General features: G+C 50.7%; 2 protein-coding genes across 2 annotated transcripts; both read left to right on the forward strand.

The window, feature by feature from the left end:
• The first annotated feature begins 14,869 nt into the window (after window positions 1–14,869).
• LOC109772806 (1-aminocyclopropane-1-carboxylate oxidase) lies at window positions 14,870–16,194 on the forward strand. The gene has a single exon (XM_020331499.4). The coding sequence runs from the start codon at window positions 14,981–14,983 to the stop codon at window positions 15,905–15,907; it is 927 nt and encodes a 308-aa protein (XP_020187088.1). The 5' UTR covers window positions 14,870–14,980; the 3' UTR covers window positions 15,908–16,194.
• A 2,289-nt stretch (window positions 16,195–18,483) lies between these two features.
• Window positions 18,484–19,888, forward strand: LOC109772807 (septin and tuftelin-interacting protein 1 homolog 1-like). The gene has a single exon (XM_020331500.2). It carries the CDS (start codon window positions 18,797–18,799, stop codon window positions 19,886–19,888), a length of 1,092 nt encoding a protein of 363 aa, XP_020187089.1. The 5' UTR covers window positions 18,484–18,796.
• The last annotated feature ends 2,628 nt before the right edge of the window (window positions 19,889–22,516 follow it).

Here is a 22,516-nt window from a genome sequence, read left to right on the forward strand (position 1 = left end):
CTTGTGTTCTTGTTTGGGTAGAGCCGGGAGACGAGTTAGTGAACGAGGAACCTGTTGAGTACGCTTACGAGGATCAAGCTTTCGACAACTCTGAGAACCTTGCAGGCAAGATGACCATACCCTCGAAATCACTTCTATCTTTGCTTTGCTAGTTGTTCGCTCTATTGACATGCTGTGCTACCTACCACTTGCTATATCATGCCTCCCATATTGCCATGTCAGCCTCTAACCATCCTTTCCTAGCAAACCGTTGCTAGTTGCAGGTGAAGTTGAAGTTTATTCCATGTTGGAACATGGATATGTTGGGATATCACAATATCTCTTATTATATTAACGCATCTATATATTTGGTAAAGGGGTGGAAGGCTCGGCCTTATGCCTGGTGTTTTGTTCCACTCTTGTCGCCCTAGTTCCTGTCATACCGGTATTATGTTCCTTGAGTTTTGCGTTCCTTACGCGGTTGGGTGATTTATGGGACCCCCTTGACAGTTCGCCTTGAATAAAACTCCTCCAGCAAGGCCCAACCTTGGTTTTACCATTTGCCACCTAAGCCTTTTCCCCCGGGTTTTCGCGAGCCCGAGAGTCATCTTTATTTTAAACCCCCGGACCAGTGCTCCTTCGAGTGCTGGCCCAAACTGGGCGATGTCCGGCGCCTCCTGGGCAATCAGGGTCTATGCCAACCCGACGTCTTGCCCATCCGTTGTGCCCTGAGAACGAGATATGTGCAGCTCCTATCGGGATTTGTCGGCACATTCGGGTGGCTTTGCTGGTCTTGTTTTACCATTGTCGAAATGTCTTGTAAACCGGGATTCCGAGACTGATCGGGTCTTCCTGGGAGAAGGTTTATCCTTCTTGACCGTGAGAGCTTATGATGGGCTAAGTTGGGACACCCCTGCAGGGTATTATCTTTCGAAAGCCGTGCCCGCGGTTATGAGGCAGATGGGAATTTGTTAATGTCCGGTTGTAGAGAACTTGTCACTTGACCCAATTAAAATACATCAACCGTGTGTGTAGCCGTGATGGTCTCTTCTCGGCGGAGTCCGGGAAGTGAACACGGTTGAGTTATGAATGACGTAAGTAGGAGTTCAGGATCACTTCTTGGTCATTACTAGATGACGACCGTTCCGTTGCTTCTCTTCTCGCTCTCTTTTGCGTATGTTAGCCACCATATATGCTTAGTGCCTGCTGCAGCTCCACCTCATTACACCATCCTTTCCTATAAGCTTACATAGTCTTGATCTCGCGGGTGTGAGATTGCTGAGTCCTCGTGACTCACAGATTCTACCAAAACAGTTGCAGGTGCCGACGATGCCAGTGCAGATGATGGGATCGACCTCAAGTGGGACTTCGATGAGGAACGTGGTCGTTACTATGTGTCTTTTCCTGATGATCAGTAGTGGAGCCCAGTTGGGACGATCGGGGATCTAGCATTTGGGGTTATCTTATTTTCATTTGGGTCTTGACCGTAGTCGGTCTATGTGTGTATTTTGGATGATGTATGAATTATATTTATTTATTGTGTGAAGTGGAGATTGTAAGCCAACTCTTTATCCCATTATTGTTCATTACATGGGATTGTGTGAAGATGACCCTTCTTGCGACAAAACCGCAATGCGGTTATGCCTCTAAGTCGTGCCTCGACACGTGGGAGATATAGCCGCATCGTGGGCGTTACAGTAACTCTAGACAAGCATCGCACGATCCTTCTCCAGTTACCGGCACGAGCCAGCCCGCTCCTACACCTCCAGGATCATGGTAAGTTTCTCTAGTGTTTTGCTTAACAAATGCATAAAGACCTAGACTTAGCCTTATTTCCTCCAATATGCTTACCACAATAACCTAGACTTAGCATAATTAGCTTAGTTAGCTCATAAACAATCCATTTTACCCAAGTTAGCTCTAAAATGACCCATTTTACCTTAGTTAGCTCATAAATGATCAATTTTACCCAAGTTAGCTCTAAAATGACCCATTTTACCTAGACTAGCTCCAAAATGATCCAGTTTACCTATGTTAGCTCTAAAATGACCCATTTTAGAGAGGTTAGCTCCAAAATAACCCATCTTACCTAGGTTAGCTCCAAAATGATGCATTTTACCCAAGTTAGCTCTAAAATGACCAATTTTACCTAGATTAGCTCATAAACGATCCATTTCACCTAGGTTAGCTCACAAACAATCAATTTCACCTAAATTAGCTCATAAATGTCATATATTCTTCTTCTTCTTCATTTTCTTCTTCTTCTTCTTCTCCAAAATGACATAAGTTAGCTCTAATATGCTTAGTTCACTCAAAGATGGCATAATTAGCTAGGTTGGCTCCATTTTACGTAAGTTGGCTCTAATATGCTAAGTTATCTCTACTATGCTTAGTTTCCTATAGGTTAGCTCCAAAATTACTTATGTTAGCACAAAATGACCAAGTTTACATAATAAGCTTAATTATAGTCTTCTTCTTCTTCTTCTTCTTCTCCAAAATGACATAAGTTAGCTATAAGTTAGCTCTAATGTGCTTAGTTCACTCAAAGATGGCATAATTAGCTAGGTTGGCTCCATTTTACCTAAGTTGGCTCTAATATGCTAAGTTATCTCTAATATGCTTAGTTTCCTATAGGTTAACTCCAAAATTACTTATGTTAGCACAAAATGACCAAGTTTACATAATAAGCTTAATTATAGTCTTCTTCTTCTTCTTGTTCTAGTATTCTTCTAGTCTTCTTCTTCTTCTTCTTCATTTTCTTCTAGGTTAGCTCCATTTTACTTAAGTATGCTTACTTCTTATAGTCTTCTTCTTCTTCTTTTTCTTCTTCTTTTTCTAACATCTTGTTTATCATTTTGCAGATTTGATTTAATTCACGGAAGCTTGCATGGATGGAGTGCTTCTTTTCCATTTGTGCTTTTATAGATGGAGTGCTTGTTTGGATGAACTATGTTTCTTTTGTATCGATGAACTATGCATGTATGGTAGGATGACACTATTGTAATATGTACGGTTGGATGCATGTATGTGGAACTTGCTATGTATGGTTGATGGAACTATGCATGTATGATGAAATTATATGTGTTGGATATCTCATATGTTTGCTGTGGACTTGCCATGTGAAAAATATATATGTATCATCTATTTGTTGTGAAAATGGTTGGGTATAAGAAAAAACAGAAAAAAAAGAGGCAATGCAGGCTCTTTGCCGTCTGCCACCGACGGCAACGGGCTCCTTGCCGTCCGCCGCGGACGGCAAAGAAGCCACGTGGCAACCATCTGTGCTTCCTGGCTGCTGACCCATTTGGTCAGTTTGCCTACAGTGGCAGACCGCAAAGGCTTGATGCTCTTTGCCGTCAGCGGCGGACGGCAAAGGCTGCCGTTAGACGCCTAACGGACTAACAGCGAATTTATTGCCGTCGGCTTTCTTTGCCGTCCGCCACTGATGGCAAAGGCCCCTTTGCCGTTCGCTTCAGAAAGAAGACGGCAAAGAAGCTCTTTACCGTAGCCTACATTGCCGGAGCCTTTTGCCGTCCGCGGCAGATGGCAAAGGCCTTTGCCGTCCACCATCCTTGCCTTTGCCGTCTGCCGTGGCAGACGGCAAAGTAGCTGATTCCTGTAGTGGTGGTACTTGGCCCTCAGCCTCTTAAAATGTGCTAGTTGTTACTATATATGTTAAGTATGTAGATATGGACCATATGGTTGTTGGCCTTTAGCCTCTTAAAATGTGATAGTTGTTACTATGTTAAGTATGTAGATATGGACCATATGGTTGTCAAAACCATGTTACGAAGATCCTGCTTTTGTCGAACAGTGTAACCACTATATATATGTTACTCAAATGCTGTTACCCAAGTTCATAAATTTTCATGGAAAATATTAGTATCGTACACAGTTCATTCAGTTTAAGCGTGTGCCCGATGTCCAGAAGGCATTTGCATATTGACTGTCCATATTACAAATTCACACACAAGTTAACATAAGGAAACGTATGTGTAACATACTAATTATCACACACGAGTACTCGCAGACGCATCGTGTGCGATACTCCTAGCCACCGCAAGCAACTAGTTTGCATTTTTCAAAGTTTTTTGTACACACAGAATCGCACACGAAGTAACTGTATTGACTGTCCGTGTTGTAATTTCTCATCGCAAACAGTTCATTCGAGCCGGCTGTTGCCACGTATCACACATATCTTGTTTACACGATTTGTTTGTGTTCTTTTGGCTCATCGCAAACAGTTTATCCATGTGAACTGTATGCCGCGTATCACACACATCTTGTTAAGTTGAACCGTTTCTGTCGTGTTCCCTAATTGAAAACAGTTCGTCCGAGTGAACCGTATGTCGTATATCGCACACATTGATATGGCTGCCTGTTTCTGTTGTTCTACCTCATCGCAAACAGTTCGAATGGATTAACCGTGTGTCCTGCATCGCGCGCACATTGATATGGATGCCCGTTTTTTTTTGTCCTGCCTCATCGCAAACAGTTTGAATGGATTAACCGTGTGCCCTGCATCGCACACGCAACTAAAATCTGAACTCTGTTTGATGGCCCTGCCATCGCAAACGTTTTGCACCTTTTGACGGTTTTTTACACCACCGTTTGCGATTATCGCATCGCACATAGTTTCGTCAAAGGGTCTCTGATCATAGTGTCGCGTTAGCACTATCCTGCAGTAGTGTGACCACGGCTGGATCGACAAGGAAGGAGGCGATTTGGGGGGAGCGAAGTGGGCGGTTCGGGGACGCTGATGCCAACGACGGTGATACTGCTCACCATAGCGGAGGGATGCTTGCTCGTCGACCCGCGACCGTAGACGGTGGCCTCGACGCCGAGTCCGACGGCAGCGTAGCGAACTAATGCTTGTGTACTCGCCATCGTTACCGCAGCCGCCATGGCACTGTGTCTGTTATGGATAGTTGTTAATCTTAATCATATCCCGTGCAGACAACCAAACACGGTGTAGTTGCGTGAGCCAAGCCAATGCAGGCAACCAAACGACATGCCAAAATTGCTCCCCTAATGCAAGAGGCCTAAATGCGGGCAACCAAATAATGTGCAGATGCCGACTTTTTGCCTGTTTTTCTTCAACCAGACTCGGTTGAGTCAGGCTGAACTAGCCAGGCCCGGTTCCTACGGCAACCAAACACACCCTTATTGAAACTCAAGAGCTCGTAGCTGTAGCGTCCGAGAAGCCATCGATTTAGACCAGAAGAAGCGGGCGGTCATGATCCGCATATGAGGTGTTTGGTTGCTCGCATTACCCTCACCCGTGCGGGAAGAAATCAACCTGTTTAGTTGGTTGGGCCGCATCAAAAAGTTGCTCCGCACGAAATTTAAAGCATCTCTGGGCCTGCATCGCAGGGAACGCTTGATTTGGCCGTTTTCAGCGAGCCAGCTCCAGCGTTGCAACAGAGGGCACGTGGGTGGCTCTGGTACAGTCTAGTGCTCGCTGCATGCACCATGTAGGTGAGTTTGTATGTGTTTAGTGTAATCTCTTTCTTCTTCTAATCTACACAATGGTGCTTTGAATCGAGATAAGCTCTAGATGAAAAAGATGCACATCGATGTTATGGTTCCATTTTTATGATGGGTTCGTAGTTTCGTCAACTGTAAATGTTTAGCTTTGTGCTCATTTTTAGAGCCATTTTGGGCGAATTTTGTCAAATTCGTCGCGCACGGTTAACCGTTTGAAATTTAATTTTACCAGTAGCTTCATCTTACAGTTTCACATGACTTTTGTGTTGCATATTTTCCGTTCTGACAATCGTAAACCATTAGATCTAACTTCTTTCTTGTGAAAAGTATATACACATATGTGTATGTGTTAATGACACTCCTTAATCTCGGTCTCCTCTCTCGTTTCCTGCTACACCGGTGTCGCTCCTCTCGGCCCTCTCTCCCGCGTGTGTTTTGCACTAGTGCCACCGCCGACGTCGTTCCTCTACCTCCTCTCCCATGTCCTACTACACTCGTGTGGTCGTCGTTCCACTGGGTCTCCTCTCCAATGTCCTGGTACACTGAAGCCATTGCCGGCGTCGTTTCTCCCGGCCTCCTCGCTTGTGTCCTACTACACTGGCGTCGTCGCCATCGTCGTTCTTTTCAGCCTCCTGCTTCGCATCCTACTACACTGACGCCCCCATGGCGTGCACACTGCATTTTTTCTTCATCACTCTCTGCCTCAACGCCTCCTATTTATTACTCCACATGGACTTTCTCTGCGGCGACGGTGCTAGCAAATAGTTCACCATCCGCCGATGGGATCGCTCGCCTGCGACTCCATGCTCATTGTATCGGACGTAGCGTCGCGACCGCCGCCCACCGCTGTCGCCGAGGCACTAGTGTGACACTGTGTGTTATGTGTACTTGTTAACTCTTACTCATGTCCAGTGTATGCAATCAAACAACGTGCACTAGTATGAGCACTGTCAATGCGAACAACCAAACACAGTGCGTAGAGGCATTGCGACGATGCAGGGAGAGGGGTTGTAGGCAACCAATCAACATGCAGATGATGATTTTTCTCTGTATATACTCAACCAGGCCTAATTGGAACAAGTATGCAAAGGGACAAAAGACGACGCAGGTAACCCAACACATCCATATCAAATCATTGCCCAGAGAAGTGAAAATTGTAGTTGGAGTCGAGGTAGATCGGCCGCCGCCTGTCTCTTAGAGCATCTCCAGCCGCGCCCCCAACAGGCCCTCCAAGGCGTTTTTAGCGCCGGCGGCTGAAAATTGGCCCAGTTGCGCCCCTAGGATCTCATTTAGCGCCGGATTGGGCCGAAATAACAGCCGGCGAACCCGAGCCGAACACAAGCGCCCAGGGGTCGCCTGGGGGCGCCGGCAGAATCAAAAAGGGGCATGGGGCCGCTCTTTCGGTGAGAGGAGGCCCTTTTCCCGCCGTTTCCTCCCGCTTTCCCCCCTCGGCTTCCCTCTCATACTCCATTCCTCCCGCCAATCTCCTCCTCCTCCCCTCCCAGCCTGCCGCCATGCCGCCGAAGAAGTACGCGGCTGAGGGAGTCCTGGATTAGGGGGTCCTCGGACAGCCGGACTATATACTTTGGCCGGACTGTTGGACTATGAAGATACAAGATTGAAGACTTCGCCCCGTGTCCGGGTGGGACTCTCCTTTGCATGGAAGGCAAGCTTGGCAATTCGGATATGTAGATCTCCTCCCTTGTAACCGACTCTGTGCAACCCTAGCCCCCTCCGGTGTCTATATAAACCGGAGGGTTTAGTCCGTAGGACAACAACAATCATAATCATAGGCTAGCTTGTAGGGTTTAGCCTCTATGATCTCGTGGTAGATCAACTCTTGTAATACTCATATCATCAAGATCAATCAAGCAGGAAGTAGGGTATTACCTCCATCGAGAGGGCCCGAACCTGGGTAAACATTGTGTCCCCCACCTCCTGTTACCATCCGCCTTAGACGCACAGTTCGGGACCCCCTACCCGAGATCCGCCAGTTTTGACACCGACATTGGTGCTTTCATTGAGAGTTCCACTGTGCCATCAAGATAAAGGCTTGATGGCTCCTTCGATCATCGGCAACGATGCGATCCAGGGTGAGGTTTTTCTCGCCGGACAGATCTTCGTATTCAGCGGCTTCGTACTGCGGGCCAACTCGCTTGGCCACCTGGAGCAGATCGAGAGCTACGCCCCTGGCCATCAGGTCAGGTTTGGAAGCTTGAACTATACTGCCGACATCCGCGGAGACTTGATCTTCGACGGATTCGGGCCCATGTCAGGTGCGCCGCACAGTCACGACGAGCATGACCTAGCTCTGCCGTCGAACGGTGTTCGGGAGATCACACCTGTGGCTACTCCGGCCCTCAATCTGGAGCAGATCGTGCCGTCCAAGGACGGGTGGATAGACCCCGCCACGGAGGCCACACACTCAGCGGCGATAGAGCTGAATACTAACTTCACCTCCTATGAGACCTGTGTTGCCGGACCCTTGGATTCGTCCCGGGCCACGGGCTCCGAACCGCCCGCGTTCGTGCCTATCGAATCTGATTGGGCGCCGATCATGGAGATTACCTCTGCGGATATCTTTCAGCACTCGCCTTTGGGCGAAGTGCTAAATTCATTGAGGTCTCTCTCCTTGTCAGGAGACCCTTGGCCGAACTATGTCCGGCTTGAGTGGGAAGCGGACGACGAAGAAATTCGTTCCCCACCCACCACCCACTTAATAGCCACTGTCGATGACTTAACCGACATGCTCGATTTCAGCTCCGAAGACATCGACGGTATGGACAACGATGCAGGAGAAGAACAGGAACCACCGCCCACAGGGCGCTGGATTGCCACCTCATCATATGATATATACATGGTGGACACCCCCAAAGAAAGCGATGGCAATAAGGCAACGGAGGATAATCCCCCCGAGAAGCAATCTAAGCACCAGTGTCATTGGCGCCGCTCTAAGCCCCGCCATAGCAAAAGCAGCGATACCGGCACAAGAGACAATAACGTTGCGGATAGTGCCGAAGACGAAGACAATCCCCTCCAGCCGGGTTTTGAGCGGGAGGATGGGCAAGCTAGCCCTAAGGAACAGGCAGCAGACGGAGAATCAGAGGATGGCAATTACATGCCCATCTCCCAAGACGAGGTGAGCCTCGGCGATGAAGAATTTATCGCAAAAAGCCTGAAGAAAAAGCAACAACAGCTTCAAGCTGACCAAGATCTGCTAGCGGATAGATGGATCGAGGTCCTGGCGGCCGAGGAATACGAACTCGAGCGCCCAACCAAAAGTTACCCAAAGCGCAGGTTGCTACCCCAACTCGAGGAGGAGGCATTAAAGCCTACACCTCCAGCGTATGATGCGGCTGACCGGCCACCTCGTGGCCGAGACAAAGCGGCATATCAGCCCGAAGCCCAGCCCGCACCCCGCCGCCAGTCAAACAAAAACACCAAGGCACGTGGCAACACGCATGACCTGCGAGACGTATTGGAAAACAAAGCAGGACATACAAGATCGATCTACGGATCACGGGGGCGCGCCCCAACGCGTGACGACGACCGTCACGCCGGATATACTAAAAGCAAATCCAGCCGGGCCGAATACAGCAGACAAGACTCGTATGAACAGTGTCGTGACATAGCCCGGCACAGAGGCGCCTCACACCCCCTATGCTTCACGGACGAAGTAATGGATCACCAATTCCCAGAAGGTTTTAAACCCATGAACATTGAATCATATGATGGTACAACAGACCCCGCGGTATGGATTGAAGATTTCCTCCTCCACATCCACATGGCCCATGGTGACGATCTACATGCCATCAAGTACCTCCCACTAAAACCCAAAGGGCTGGCTCGGCATTGGCTGAATAGCCTGCCGGCAAACTCCATTGGCAGTTGGGAGAATTTGGAAGACGCATTCCTTGACAACTTCCAGGGCACTTATGTGCGACCACCGGATGTTGATGACTTGAGTCACATAACCCAACAGCCAGGGGAATCAGACAGGAAATTCTGGACTCGGTTCCTAACTAAAAAGAACCAAATTGTCGACTGTCCGGATACCGAGGCCTTAGCGGCATTTAAGCATAACATCCGCGACGAGTGGCTCGCCCGACACCTCGGCCAAGAGAAGCCGAAGTCCATGGCAGCCCTCACGACACTCATGACCCGCTTTTGTGAGGGCGAGGACAGCTGGCTGGCTCGCAGCAACAACACATCAAGAAATCCTGGCAATTCAGATGCCAAAGACAGCAACGGCAGGCCACGTCGCAACAGACACAAGCGCCGCAACAACGGCAACAACGCCGAAGACACGACAGTCAATGCCGGATTCAAGGGCTCTAAATCCGGTCAGCGGAAAAAGCCGTTCAAAAGAAGCAATCCGGGCCCGTCCAGTTTGGACCGCATACTCGATCGCTCGTGTCAAATTCACGGTACCCCCGATAAACCAGCCAACCACACCAACAGAGAATGTTGGGTGTTCAAACAGTCCGGCAAGTTGAATGCCGAAAACAAGGAAAAGGGGCTGCATAGCGACGACGACGAGGAGCCCCGGCCGCCGAACACAGGAGGACAGAAGAAATTTCCTCCCCAAGTGAAAACGGTGAACATGATATACGCAACCCATATTCCCAAGCAGGAACGGAAGCGTGCACTAAGGGACGTTTATGCGATGGAGCCAGTCGCCCCAAAGTTCAACCCATGGTCTTCTTGTCCGATCACTTTCGATCGCAGGGACCACCCCACCAGTATCCGTCACGGCGGTTCTGCCGTGTTGGTTCTTGACCCCATCATTGACGGATTTCACCTCACTCGAGTCCTTATGGACGGTGGCAGCAGCCTGAACCTGCTTTATCAGATACAGTGCGCAAAATGGGCATCGACCCCTCGAGGATCAAACCCACAAAAACCACCTTTAAAGGTGTCATACCAGGTGTAGAGGCCTGTTGCACGGGCTCGATCACACTGGAAGTGGTCTTCGGATCTCCAGACAACTTCCGAAGCGAGGAGTTAATCTTCGATATCGTCCCCTTCCGCAGTGGCTATCACGCACTGCTCGGACGAACTGCATTCGCCAGATTCAATGTGGTACCGCATTATACATACCTCAAGCTCAAAATGCCAAGACCTCGCGGGGTTGTAACAGTTAATGGAAACACAGAACGCTCGCTCCGTACGGAGGAGCACACTGCGGCCCTCACAGCAGAAGTGCAAAGCAGCCTTCTAAGACAAACCGCCAATTCGGCGATAAAACCCCCGGACACCTTCAAGCGAGTCCGGGGTACCCTGCAACAGGATCGCCCGGCACGTTCAGAGCTCGCCTAGCAATTCGGCCTCCGTCATAGTCCTAGTCAAGCGGCGAAATTTGCGCCGCGCGTACATAATTACGCACTCAAGATACCATGGCAGTAGCAGAAACTGTGCGCCTCCCCACTTGCCTGTTAAACTCGCTTATTCCCCAAGCGCCGTGATTGATGGCGCGGTTGGGTTACCCACACCCGTATTGATGAGAATCCCGTGATAAGGGGACACGATCTCTGCTTCGACAAGACGTGCTAAGAAAACCGCCTCGCAATATGTGCAGTAGTTGGTTGAGAAAAACGGTTCGAATAATGACCGGGCCGTGGCGTGATGTCACGCTATGAAATTTTTCAGCAGATTAGATTTGTGGGATATTGTACTCTCTACGGTGGTATGTGGAATTTGTTTTGCAGAGCCGGACACGATCCTTGTGTTCATAATCTTCAATGGAGTATTCGGAGGAGGAACCCTCCTTGCAATGCCGAAGACAATCTGCGCGTCGGACTCATCGTCATTGAAGCCTGGTTCAGGGGCTACTGAGGGAGTCCTGGATTAGGGGGTCCTCGGACAACCGGACTATATACTTTGGCCGGACTGTTGGACTATGAAGATACAAGATTGAAGACTTCGCCCCGTGTCCGAGTGGGACTCTCCTTTGCGTGGAAGGCAAGCTTGGCAATTCGGATATGTAGATCTCCTCCCTTGTAACCGACTCTATGTAACCCTAGCCCCCTCCGGTGTCTATATAAACCGGAGGGTTTAGTCCGTAGGACAACAACAATCATAATCATAGGCTAGCTTCTAGGGTTTAGCCTCTACGATCTCGTGGTAGATCAACTCTTGTAATACTCATATCATCAAGATCAATCAAGCAGGAAGTAGGGTATTACCTCCATCGAGAGGGCCCGATCCTGGATAAACATTGTGTCCCCCGCCTCCTGTTACCATCCGCCTTAGACGCACAGTTCGGGACCCCCTACCCGAGATCCGCCGGTTTTGACACCGACAGCGGCCCCCCGCGCCGCGACGGTTGCCACCGCCGCCGCCCAGCCGAAGCAGAGGGCGCCGCCGTCCAAGCCCCCGGGCATGTTTAAGGCCGACTGGAGGGCGGAAGTTCAACGCCGGGAGGCTATCACCACCGACCGGTGGAACAGGGCAAACGCCAAGAAGGCCCGGGATAGGGCCGCGCTCGCGGCTGCGGCGGTGGCGGAGCGCTTGGCCGAACAATATGAGGTGGCTCACGCGGGGATGATGAATCCGCCCGGCGGCCACGGCCCGTACGCGTCCTGGAGCCAGCAAAGCGTCGGGTCCCCGGCCGGCTTCTCGTCGTCGCCACAACCCTGGGGCTACACGCCGTCGCCGGGCTACATCGACGGCGACGCGCACGGCGGGTTCAACCCCAACATCACCTTCCCACATGGTTACCCGGCCCAGCGCACGCCCTCGCCCGCCTTCGCCGACGTGCAGTACCCTCCGTACACCTACTCGCCACCGACCTACGCAGCCTCCCCGACGCCACCTCTCCGCTGTGGCGCGCTGCTCTTCTCACAAGCCTCCTCGTCGCATCTCGGTGACACCGATGCGATGGAGGCCGACATGGACGACATCATCACGACCGGCTTGGCCGCCGCCGCCGCCTCCCTCGGGTTCACTGCCCAAGACGACACAATGGACCTCAACGGTGACATGGACGGCGAGATCGACTACGGCGAGGAGGACCAGAGGAGGAGGAGGAGCCGGCTCCTACTCCGGCGAGGAAAGGGAAGAAGAAGAAGCGGGCGGCCAGGACCGGCAAGCCACGCATCAAGTGGGCATCCAAGGAGGACGAGTGCCTCGCCGAAGCGTGGAAAGTCGTCTGCCTCGACCCGATCACCGGCACGAACCAGAGCGTTGACACATATTGGGAGCGCATCAAGGCCGAGTTCGATGAGCGCAAGCTCGTCGACCCCTACTTCAAAGGAGTCTACATGCAACTCGGGACGAAGGCAATGGCGAACCATTGGGGGCTAATTCAAACGGCGTGGAACAAATGGCATGGGATCATCGAGGAGATCACGGCTCGCCCGGAGAGCGGCACCAACATCGAGGATCACGTATGGCACGCCGGTCTCTCCCTTTTCTTTTTGCCGTGTGCGCACCCGCCCGCCGACCGTTGTTCCTCGGCGCAGCTGGTGCGGATGTTCGTCAGCGACCAAGATTTCAAGTACCTCCATGTCTTCAAGCGGATCGAGAAGTGCGAGAAGTGGGCGGATGTCCGGCGCACCCTTGCCAAGGCCAAGGAGACGTACAAGCCGGACACGCCGACGGTCGCCCGGAAGGCAACAAAGGGGCCAAGAAGGGGAAACACGCTGAGTCGGCTACGGCACGTGTGCAAGAGTCCATCGAGCATTGCCTCGCCGACGCCCAGACCCGGGCTGCCCTGCGGGAAGAGAAAACCGAGGCGCGGTGGTCGGCGTTGATGACGAACAGCGTCGTCAAGCTCGACCTGCTCCGGACCAACGTCGCCGCGAAGAAGAGGAACACCGACCTGGCTTTTCTAATGGGGGGCGAGGACATGGCGACGATGGACGAGCAGGTCAAGGCGTGGTACCTGGCGAAGCGTGGCCTCATCCTAAACCAGATGCCGTCGACGGCGCCGCCAACTCCCGCGCCGACGCCAACGCTGCCGCCAAGCCCGAGCGATGATGCCTCCACGACGCCCAGCAGCACAGAAGTCGCACCGCCGCCGCCCAGCACAGAAGCCACGCCTACACCGCCCAGCCCGCGCACGCCGACTCCTCCGACGTCGGAGGCCGACACCGCCGTTTGATGCATTGCCTACGCGTCCTTTCTTTTTGCACGCCGAACTTTTCATTTGATCACCGAACTGTGGATCGCCGAACTGTGGCGCTGATCGCCGAACTTGTGGCGTTTTTTTGGAGCGGGAATGGACCAAGTTTGAATTTGTGACGCCTTGGGGGCGGCACCTGGGGGTGTGGCTGAGACCTAGATCGCCCCAGGGCCTAAAAATCGCCGGCGAGCGCCCGAAAGAACGTCGGCCTATGCGCTGGGGGGCCGAACGAGTGGAGATGCTCTTAGGTCACCGGAGCAAGGAAGGAAAACAACGAGTTGAATCATGCGACTGGCATTGATTTGTGGACAGAGTTTTAGAGTTTGGTTTGCATACTTCGAACTGGTGTTCTGTTCTGAAAGTAATGGAGCCCGGGTTCCCTTTGGAAGGCGTACGAGGAAAAACAGTCGGCATTGATTTGTGGAACAAGAGCCCCCATGGCTCTGAATCATACGGATCGCATGGTCTTCAGAAGGATTCAGGAGCAGATACTCTGGCGATGTGTATCCATCATGATCAGCATCTTGAGTTGTGTGGAAGTGGATGTTTGTATGGTCGCAGTGCTCAAGATCATCGTAGGCATCGGACACAACACAAGGTGGGGTCACAACATGGCTCGAAGCTTCAGTGTGTGTTCATGAGCTGCTTTTGCTCGGTTGTTAGCATATCATGATGTAATCAATAAGGCTCCCTCGTTCTCCAAAGAAAATATCACTGGATTGGATAAACTTGGGATCAACCGGTTACCCGTCAAATCGGCTGAAAAATCTTGATTTAGCGTGGCGGGCCTAACAGTTGTATTCTAAATTTTAATGGTCGTTGAAAATTTGCACCTATAGGTCAAGTTCAACACATCATTTTCCACATAACTATTGGCCTAACAGTTTCCCTTTTTCAGTACTTCTCACCTACATTCTATTAGAACAGGTTTAGATATATTTATGTTTTGAATTCCAGATCAACTTATCTCTTCACGAAATATTGGAACATTCACAAGTTTTTATGACCAAAAAACATGTGAATTCTGAATGTGTGGTGAAGAACAACCCAGAGGGATAGAGGTCATGCCTGCCTCTGCCTCAGTCAAGGCTCCTCACATTGACAAGGATATGAACTGACATGGAGATGCCGGTACCAATTTGCCACAAGCATCCAACGGTTGCTGCTACGCAGAAGCTTCACATGAACATCTGCCAGTCGCTCGTCTTGACCGGATTTTTGTCTCAAAATATATTTGTTGACCAGATTCTCCCACCTGGTGCACTATAAGTACCATGGCCACCCACATCTCTCCACCTCATCCCAGCACCTGCACTTACATCCACAAGACTGCACACAACACCACACCCGAGTCTGAAACTCTGAGAAGCTCATCGTCACCAATTCACCATGGTTGTTCCGGTGATCGACTTCTCGAAGCTCCACGGCGCCGAGAGGGCGGAGACCATGGCCCAGATCGCCGACGGCTGCGAGAACTGGGGCTTCTTCCAGCTGGTGAACCACGGCATCCCGCTGGAGCTCCTTGACCGCGTCAAGAAGGTGTGCTCCGAGAGCTACCGCCTCCGGGAGGCGGCGTTCCGGTCGTCCGAACCCGTGCAGACGTTGGAGAGGCTGGCGGAGGCGGAGCGGCGCGGCGAGGCGGTGGCGCCCGTGAACGACATGGACTGGGAGGACATCTTCTACCTCCACGACGACAACCAGTGGCCCTCCGACCCGCCGGCCTTCAAGGAGACCATGCGGGAGTACCGCGCCGAGCTCAAGAAGCTCGCGGAGCGCGTCATGGAGGCCATGGACGAGAACCTCGGCCTGGACAAGGGACGCATGAAGGCCGCCTTCACCGGCGACGGCCTCCACGCGCCGTTCTTCGGCACCAAGGTCAGCCACTACCCGCCGTGCCCGCGCCCGGACCTCATCACCGGGCTCCGCGCGCACACCGACGCCGGCGGCGTCATCCTGCTGTTCCAAGACGACAAGGTCGGCGGCCTTGAGGTGCTCAAGGACGGCGAGTGGCTCGACGTGCAGCCGCTCGCCGACGCCATCGTCGTCAACACCGGCGACCAGGTGGAGGTGCTCAGCAACGGCCGCTACCGCAGCGCGTGGCACCGCGTCCTGCCCATGCGCAACGGCAACCGCCGCTCCATCGCGTCCTTCTACAACCCGGCGTTCGAGGTGGCCATCTCGCCGGCGGTGGGCGAAGGCGCCGCCGCCGCGTACCCGGACTACGTGTTCGGGGATTATATGGACGTGTACAACAAGCAGAAGTTCGAGGCCAAGGAGCCAAGATTCGAGGCCGTCAAGGCGCCAAAGGCAGCTTAAGCTTAATATCATGGCGATTAAACGAAAATTATTTACCTATTAGCTGGCTTTTGTTTTACAATGAAGAAAAAAAATTGTGTTTTTGGAGTTTACTCAGACGCGTAGCAAATATGATGTGGGAAAAATGTGATTGGTTCGGTGTCAAATAGAGTAATTAGGAAATGAAGTATGGATTTTTCATTAGACTAGAACAATGCCCGTGCGTTACAACGGAGTATAAATATTCGAATACATTAACTTGTGATTTATCTGTCAATAATAATATAATTGTCATTAGACTAGAACAATATCCTTATTTGATTGTGGTTTTTCCTCTCCTTAGTAACATCGTTACACCAAGTCAGATCAACGAAAGGATCCCTACAAAAGGAAATTTTGTAGTTCTTGACGAGAAACAGAACATCTCCACAAACAGTCATGAAGATCTCACAGTAAATCTAACAAAGTCCAAGTCTCTGGACTGTCCCGAATCATGACGCCACTTCACCTCCATACAAGGCTGTAGGACTGTCTCGATGCGAACGATTAACAATACTTTCTGATACAAGGTGCTTTATAAATTAACGAAACTGTAGCATGAAGGATATACAACGCATCATGAGCATACATCCGGTTGCTGGATGATTAAGAAACATACAAGCAACACCAATAACGCATATGAGAAAGAATAAGAAAAACACTGGCCACAACAAAGCCATAGTAAAATGAAACTAGGCGAAGGCAAGTAGTGTGGAAGGCCTATCCGTGCACTATGCCACCACCCATAAGGGGTAAAAATATCCCTGGCTATCCGCTCCAAACCCATACACACGACCAAAAACAATGCTTGATGTTTCAATCGTTATAAAGAAGATCACGAATGGAGCCAGTGCATGGACCGTTTGATAACATGCATAAGTGATGAAGTTTTGGAGTTAAAAAACATGTCAATTCTATGTAGCCACATCAATCAAATCAAGGCAGCTCTCACCCTTATAAACGCACTAAAAACTACGACATGGATATAAGTCAGATCAACGAATGTTTCCCTATAAAAGAATTTGTTTTTTGTTAGTTGCTGATAAGGAATAGAAGATCTCCAGAATATTTCACTCTCTGTGTAGCTCCGTGATCCATGTTGGTGGCCAGGTTGGCTGGTGATGCCCCATTTTATGAGGGTTGGGTTGTCTTGGTTTTAGCCCGGTTTTCTTTGAATTAACCCGGCAATTTTCACTCTATTCTTAATCAATGAAATGGCAAGTCTTTTGACTCGTTTTAAAAAGAAAAAGATATTGAACACTATGGTGTAAATTTTGTCTAATGGTATCACGATCGTGTTGGAACCGGATAGTCCGAAGGTGATGGCATTAGTTGTTCTAGATGGTTAAACTCCGTCGATCAAAACCCATCAAATTAATTGCTATGTGTTGTTCCATTGGGATCCATAACTGATGTATTCGACGTGTTCTTTTTTGTTTATCGTTGGTATGTAGTAGTACAAGTATGGATAATGTTTGGGTAAGTGACGTGTTCCCAAACCAAAATCCCCCCCTCGCGCGTAAAAAAGGAAAAAGAACTCCCTAAATCTAAATCGCACACACATGAGATCTATTTGAAGAGTCCAAAATTTGGTTGTCTAAAATGAGGGTTAGCTTTCAAGCTAAACGGTTGTGCAAAGTTGAGTTCTTTTATATGTGAAACTGGTTTCTTGTCTGGACTCCACCATATTTCTTGGACTCCACCACATTTCCGGGATCGTGCGGGCGATTCGGAGTCTGGATCTTGAGGTGGTGACGGCCATTTGAGGCTGGTGGCGGTATGGGACGTCCCTTCCATCAACAGATCGGGTTCGATGCGGCTCGACAGGTGACACATGTGTCTCTTTTGGAGTTGTCGGGCAGAGCCTGTCAAAGGGAGGTGAAGCCACTGGTGGATGTGCTACCGGCGGATGATACGCACGACGTCTTATATGGAGACGTCAAGTCATGCCTGCTACCGGCAGGTAATGCACGGTGGCTCTGGCGGAGGTGTCATGTTTAGCCTGTTGCTGTCGATCGAAGGAGGTGCGGCAGTAGCGGGAGGCAAGCGGCATGGGACGTCTTTGTCTTCTGTTGTCTCCTCCAGAGATATCCGGCTATCGAGGTGTCGGTAGACAGATAAAGGCGGATGGTACAGACGGCTTCAGCGACGAGTTTATGCACTTCGATGGAAACACAAGATCTCTTATCAGACTATGTCGCCGCGTGCATGTGTCATGTCCTCGCTGAAGGTCGTGGATTGAAGCTTGGCTTTGGGGATGAGAATCCGGAGTTCAACCTTGTGATGGACTCGCCACCATCGGCGCACGTGGGGCGATTCCTTCTTGAAGGCATAGCCTAGGAGTTCTGTATTTTTTGTTTATATGTTGTGTCTTGTATCATAGGGATTAGTGGTTATCTGGAGGAGTTACTATCGCGAGGTATACAGCCCCATGGTTTGTTTTCCGCTTTATTTCCGATTCTATGGGGTTCGGTTGCTGGATTTTGCATTATTAATAATATATATGGCTGTATGTATAGCCCTGATGCAGAGGCCGGTGGTTATGCTTTTTTTTTTTTAAGAAAAATTGTGAGCCCCCGTTCCACCGTCTATGAAAAATGCTCTCCGCGTATGTACCGAAATGTTGGTGTATTATGCAAAGTAGACAAGTAGTTATCTCAGTAAATAAGATGCTTTGTCGGAAACGGAAACGCGTTCAAGGGCTCGTCTCCAAAACGGAGTCGATTGGTTAGCTTCTAGTAACAGCCTGCCTAGTAGTTATATAATGACTCTCATAGCATACGCATCGATCAGCACAAGGAACAGCACGCCGGCCGGTTCCAAGCAGCAGCGACGTTCCCTGTTTGGTCCTCGCCTGGCAACGTCGGCGGCATGGCGCTCCTGAAGCGCAGCTTCACCGCAGCGCTGCTCGACGAGGACGACGACTCGTCGTACCCGTTCAAGATGCCGGGCAGCCTCGCGCGCACCACCGCACCGGTGGCCAAGATGATGCGGCTGTGGAACTACAAGCAAGGCTCGGGCCTCGGCGCGCACGGCCAGGGCATCATCGCCCCTATAAAAGCCATCAGGCATTGCTCAACCGCCGGCATCGGCCACTCCGAAAAGACGTACAAGAACGGCCTGCAGGGCGCGCCGGCGCCGTCGCCGCCAGCCCAAGACGAGTGGCACGAGTCGGCGGCCGTCTCACGAGCCCTGCGCCTCGAACGGGAGTGCTACGAGAGGACCCTCGCGCTGCTGCGCGACGTGAAGCTCCAAGGCGACGATAGCGTGGAGACGGCGGAGGCGCTGGCGGCGATCGTGGAGTCCGAGGAGGCTTTCCGGGGGAAGAAGTGTGCGCTGGGGGCGTGGAGGGCCGCGCTGCCTTCTCGGGCCGTGCAGCACATCGTCGAGCGGGTCCTCAAGCCGAGGATCGCCGTGAAAGCGCGAGAGTGGGAGCCGTTGTGGAGCCCGGGCTGCGACCACTGGCTACGTCCGTGGATCCCCTTGATCGGACACTTGCCGGAGAGCCTCTACGGCACCGTGGAGAGCAAGATCAGCGGCGGCAGCCTCGACATCATCTCCCCATGGAAAGACTACTTCGGCCCCACGCATTGGGAGATCTTCTCCCGGCGTCACATCTTGCCTAAGCTCACACGATGGCTGCAACAGCTCAAGATCACACCACCAAAGCAGCGCGACACTAAGTTCCGCGAGGTGATGTCGTGGACGCCTCTCGTGCGCACCGAGGACGTGGTGTCGATCCTAGAGCAGGAGTTTTTCGGCAAATGGGAGAGTGCGCTGCGCCACTGGCTGCAGTCCGCGAGGCCGTCGTCGGGGGAGGCCGCGGCTTGGTGCGCCGGCTGGAAGAACCTCTTCACCCCGGAGCTGCTCCACGACGAACGCGTGCTGGCATGGCTGGAGTCTGGCGTTGCCATGGTGGATCGAGAAACGGAAGACCTCAACCGCCTTGTTTGTCATAGTTGATACTAGTCTGCTACAAGCCTACAACAGCTTGTGAGGTTGTAGTCACTTATGGTTATCAATGTAATGGTTGTGGTCAGTTATGATCAGCAATATAATGGTTGCAGTAACTTATGATTACCAATGTAATGGTTGTAGTCACTTATGCCATATTTGACACTCAAAAGCAATACACTATTGCAGCACAGATGCTTGAATGAAAATTACAAAATAGTAAAGGAGTCCAAATCCAGATTTGCAAGTTTTCATGAATTTTTGCAGTTCTATGTGTAGATTTTGTGACCGTGTAAAACAAGGCACAACATATCTTCAGCTTTCGACATTGCTTTGTTGAGATCTTTGCTTGAACGTACAAGAAGTTGGGTTTATGACCGGGTTTATATAGCAAGGCAATGACATCCTAGGAAACGGAGATGGATAAAAGACTAGAAAAGCTGTTGAGGAGATCGCTATGTTTTATGCCGCCCCCCCCCCCCCCCCCCCCCCCCCGCTAAGATAGCAAGTTTTGTTGCTCTGAAGTGCATGTTGCCTTTGTCAATTGACCAAACCAAGTATTTTGTATAACAATACATTTTTTTCCCGAGATATCCAAAGATTCGAGGCCGTCAAGTCACAAGTCAATGGGGATTTCGATGCCAAATATCCAAAAATGACCGCATATCAAAACGCTGTTTTGGCTATCTTGGCCCATTTGAGGGCCTGGAATTCCACCACGTGCCACGAGACAACAATCAAGCCTCCGGTATACTCGCGCGGAAGGGAGCCAAACGCGACCCTGTCCCAGAAAATATGTTCCTAGAGCGGCTCTTCAAGCCATCCGTGACTTGGCGAGGCGAAAGCTTTGCCACAACCCCTGCGGACGCCGGCAAACTCAACTCCTCGGCATCCAAGGATGACGAAGGCATAATAGGAGGCTTGGCGGTCGAAGAAGCATACTCGGCCCATGAAGTAATGGCAGTTATCTCACCATCGACCGAGCCCTTCCTCGGATATTTACTCCGCAACGAGCTGCCCGGCGATCAAACCGAAGCAAGAAGGATAATTCGCCGATCAAAGGCCTATCAGGTCCATGAAGGCGAGTTGTATAAAAGAAGCGTTACGGGCGTCCTCCAGAGGTGCATATCCGAAGAGGAAGGACGCCAACTCCTTGCTGAAATACACTCCAGCATGAGTGGCCATCATGCCGTAGCTCGAGCTTTAGTTAGCAAGGCTTTCCGAGCAGGAATTTATTGGCCTACTGCCAAAGAGGACGCACAAACCTTGGTTCAGCGTTGTCCTAGTTGTCAGGTCTTTGCCAACCAAAGTCATATGCCCCCCACGACTCTTTGGACCATCCCAATTACCTGGCCTTTGCGGTCTGGGTGCTCGACATGGTAGGCCCTCCTAAAGGGGGTTCGAACAATAAGAAATACTTACTCGTCATGATTGATAAATTCACAAAGTGGATCGAGGCAAAGCCGGCAACAACAGCCGAAGCATCGCAGGTCCTCGACTTTACATCAGGTGTAGTACACCGCTATGGTGTTTCCCATAGCATCATCACGGACAATGGCACGAATTTCACAGCCAAGGAAGTCAACGCGAGGTGCGCAAAGATGGGCATTCAGCTCGACTATGCCTCCGTTTCCACCCCCAAATGAATGGACAAGTTGAACGTGCTGACTTACTCGTATTAAGTGGCATAAAGCCACACTTGGTCCGCTCCCTAAAGGAGGCCGATTGTCACTGGGTGGAGGAGCTTGACTCCATGCTATGGGGCCTGTGTACCACACCTAACAATTCCACCGGCTATACACCCTTTTTCATGGTGTACGGAGCCGAGGTCGTCCTACCATGTGACCTCATTCACGACGCCCCTAGGGTGCACATGTATGAAGAGAGGTGATGTCGCTTGAAGCTACGCCAGTATTTCCCCAAAGAGGAAGGGATGATGCAGCACAGCGGTAGGTATTTCCCTCAGATATGAAACCAAGGTTATCGAACCAGTAGGAGAACCAAGCAACACAACGTAAACAACCCCTGCACATAGATAACAAATCCTTGCAACCCGACGTGTCAAAGGGGTTGTCAATCCCTTCCGGGGTACGGAGCCTCAAGTAGGCAAACGGACGTGAGATAAATTTGTAGTAAATTGATAGATCGAACGCCAAATGAAATAAATAAGAATAAATTGCAGCAAGGTATTTTTGTATTTTTGGTTTAATAGATCTCAAAATAAATGCAAGGAAAAAGTAGATCGCAAAGGCAAATATATGAGAAAGAGACCCGGGGGCCGTAGGTTTCACTAGTGGCTTCTCTCGAGAAAAATAGCAAACTGTGGGTGAAGAAATTACTGTTGGGCAATTGATAGAACTTCAAATACTCATGAGGATATCCAGGCAATGATCATTATATAGGCATCACGTCCAAGATTAGTAGACCGACTCCTGCCTGCATCTACTACTATACTCCCCACACCGACCGCTATCCAGCATGCATCTAGTGTATTAATTCATGGAAAAATGGAGTAATGCAATAAGAACGATGACATGATGTAGACAAGATCTATCTATGTAGAGATAGACCTCCATCGTTTTATCCTTAGTAGCAACGATACATATGTGTCGGTTCCCTTTCAGTCACAGGGATCAA

The sequence above is a fragment of the Aegilops tauschii genome, chromosome 1 (genome assembly GCF_002575655.3).
Source record: "Aegilops tauschii subsp. strangulata cultivar AL8/78 chromosome 1, Aet v6.0, whole genome shotgun sequence".
Taxonomy (NCBI): Eukaryota; Viridiplantae; Streptophyta; class Magnoliopsida; order Poales; family Poaceae; genus Aegilops; species Aegilops tauschii.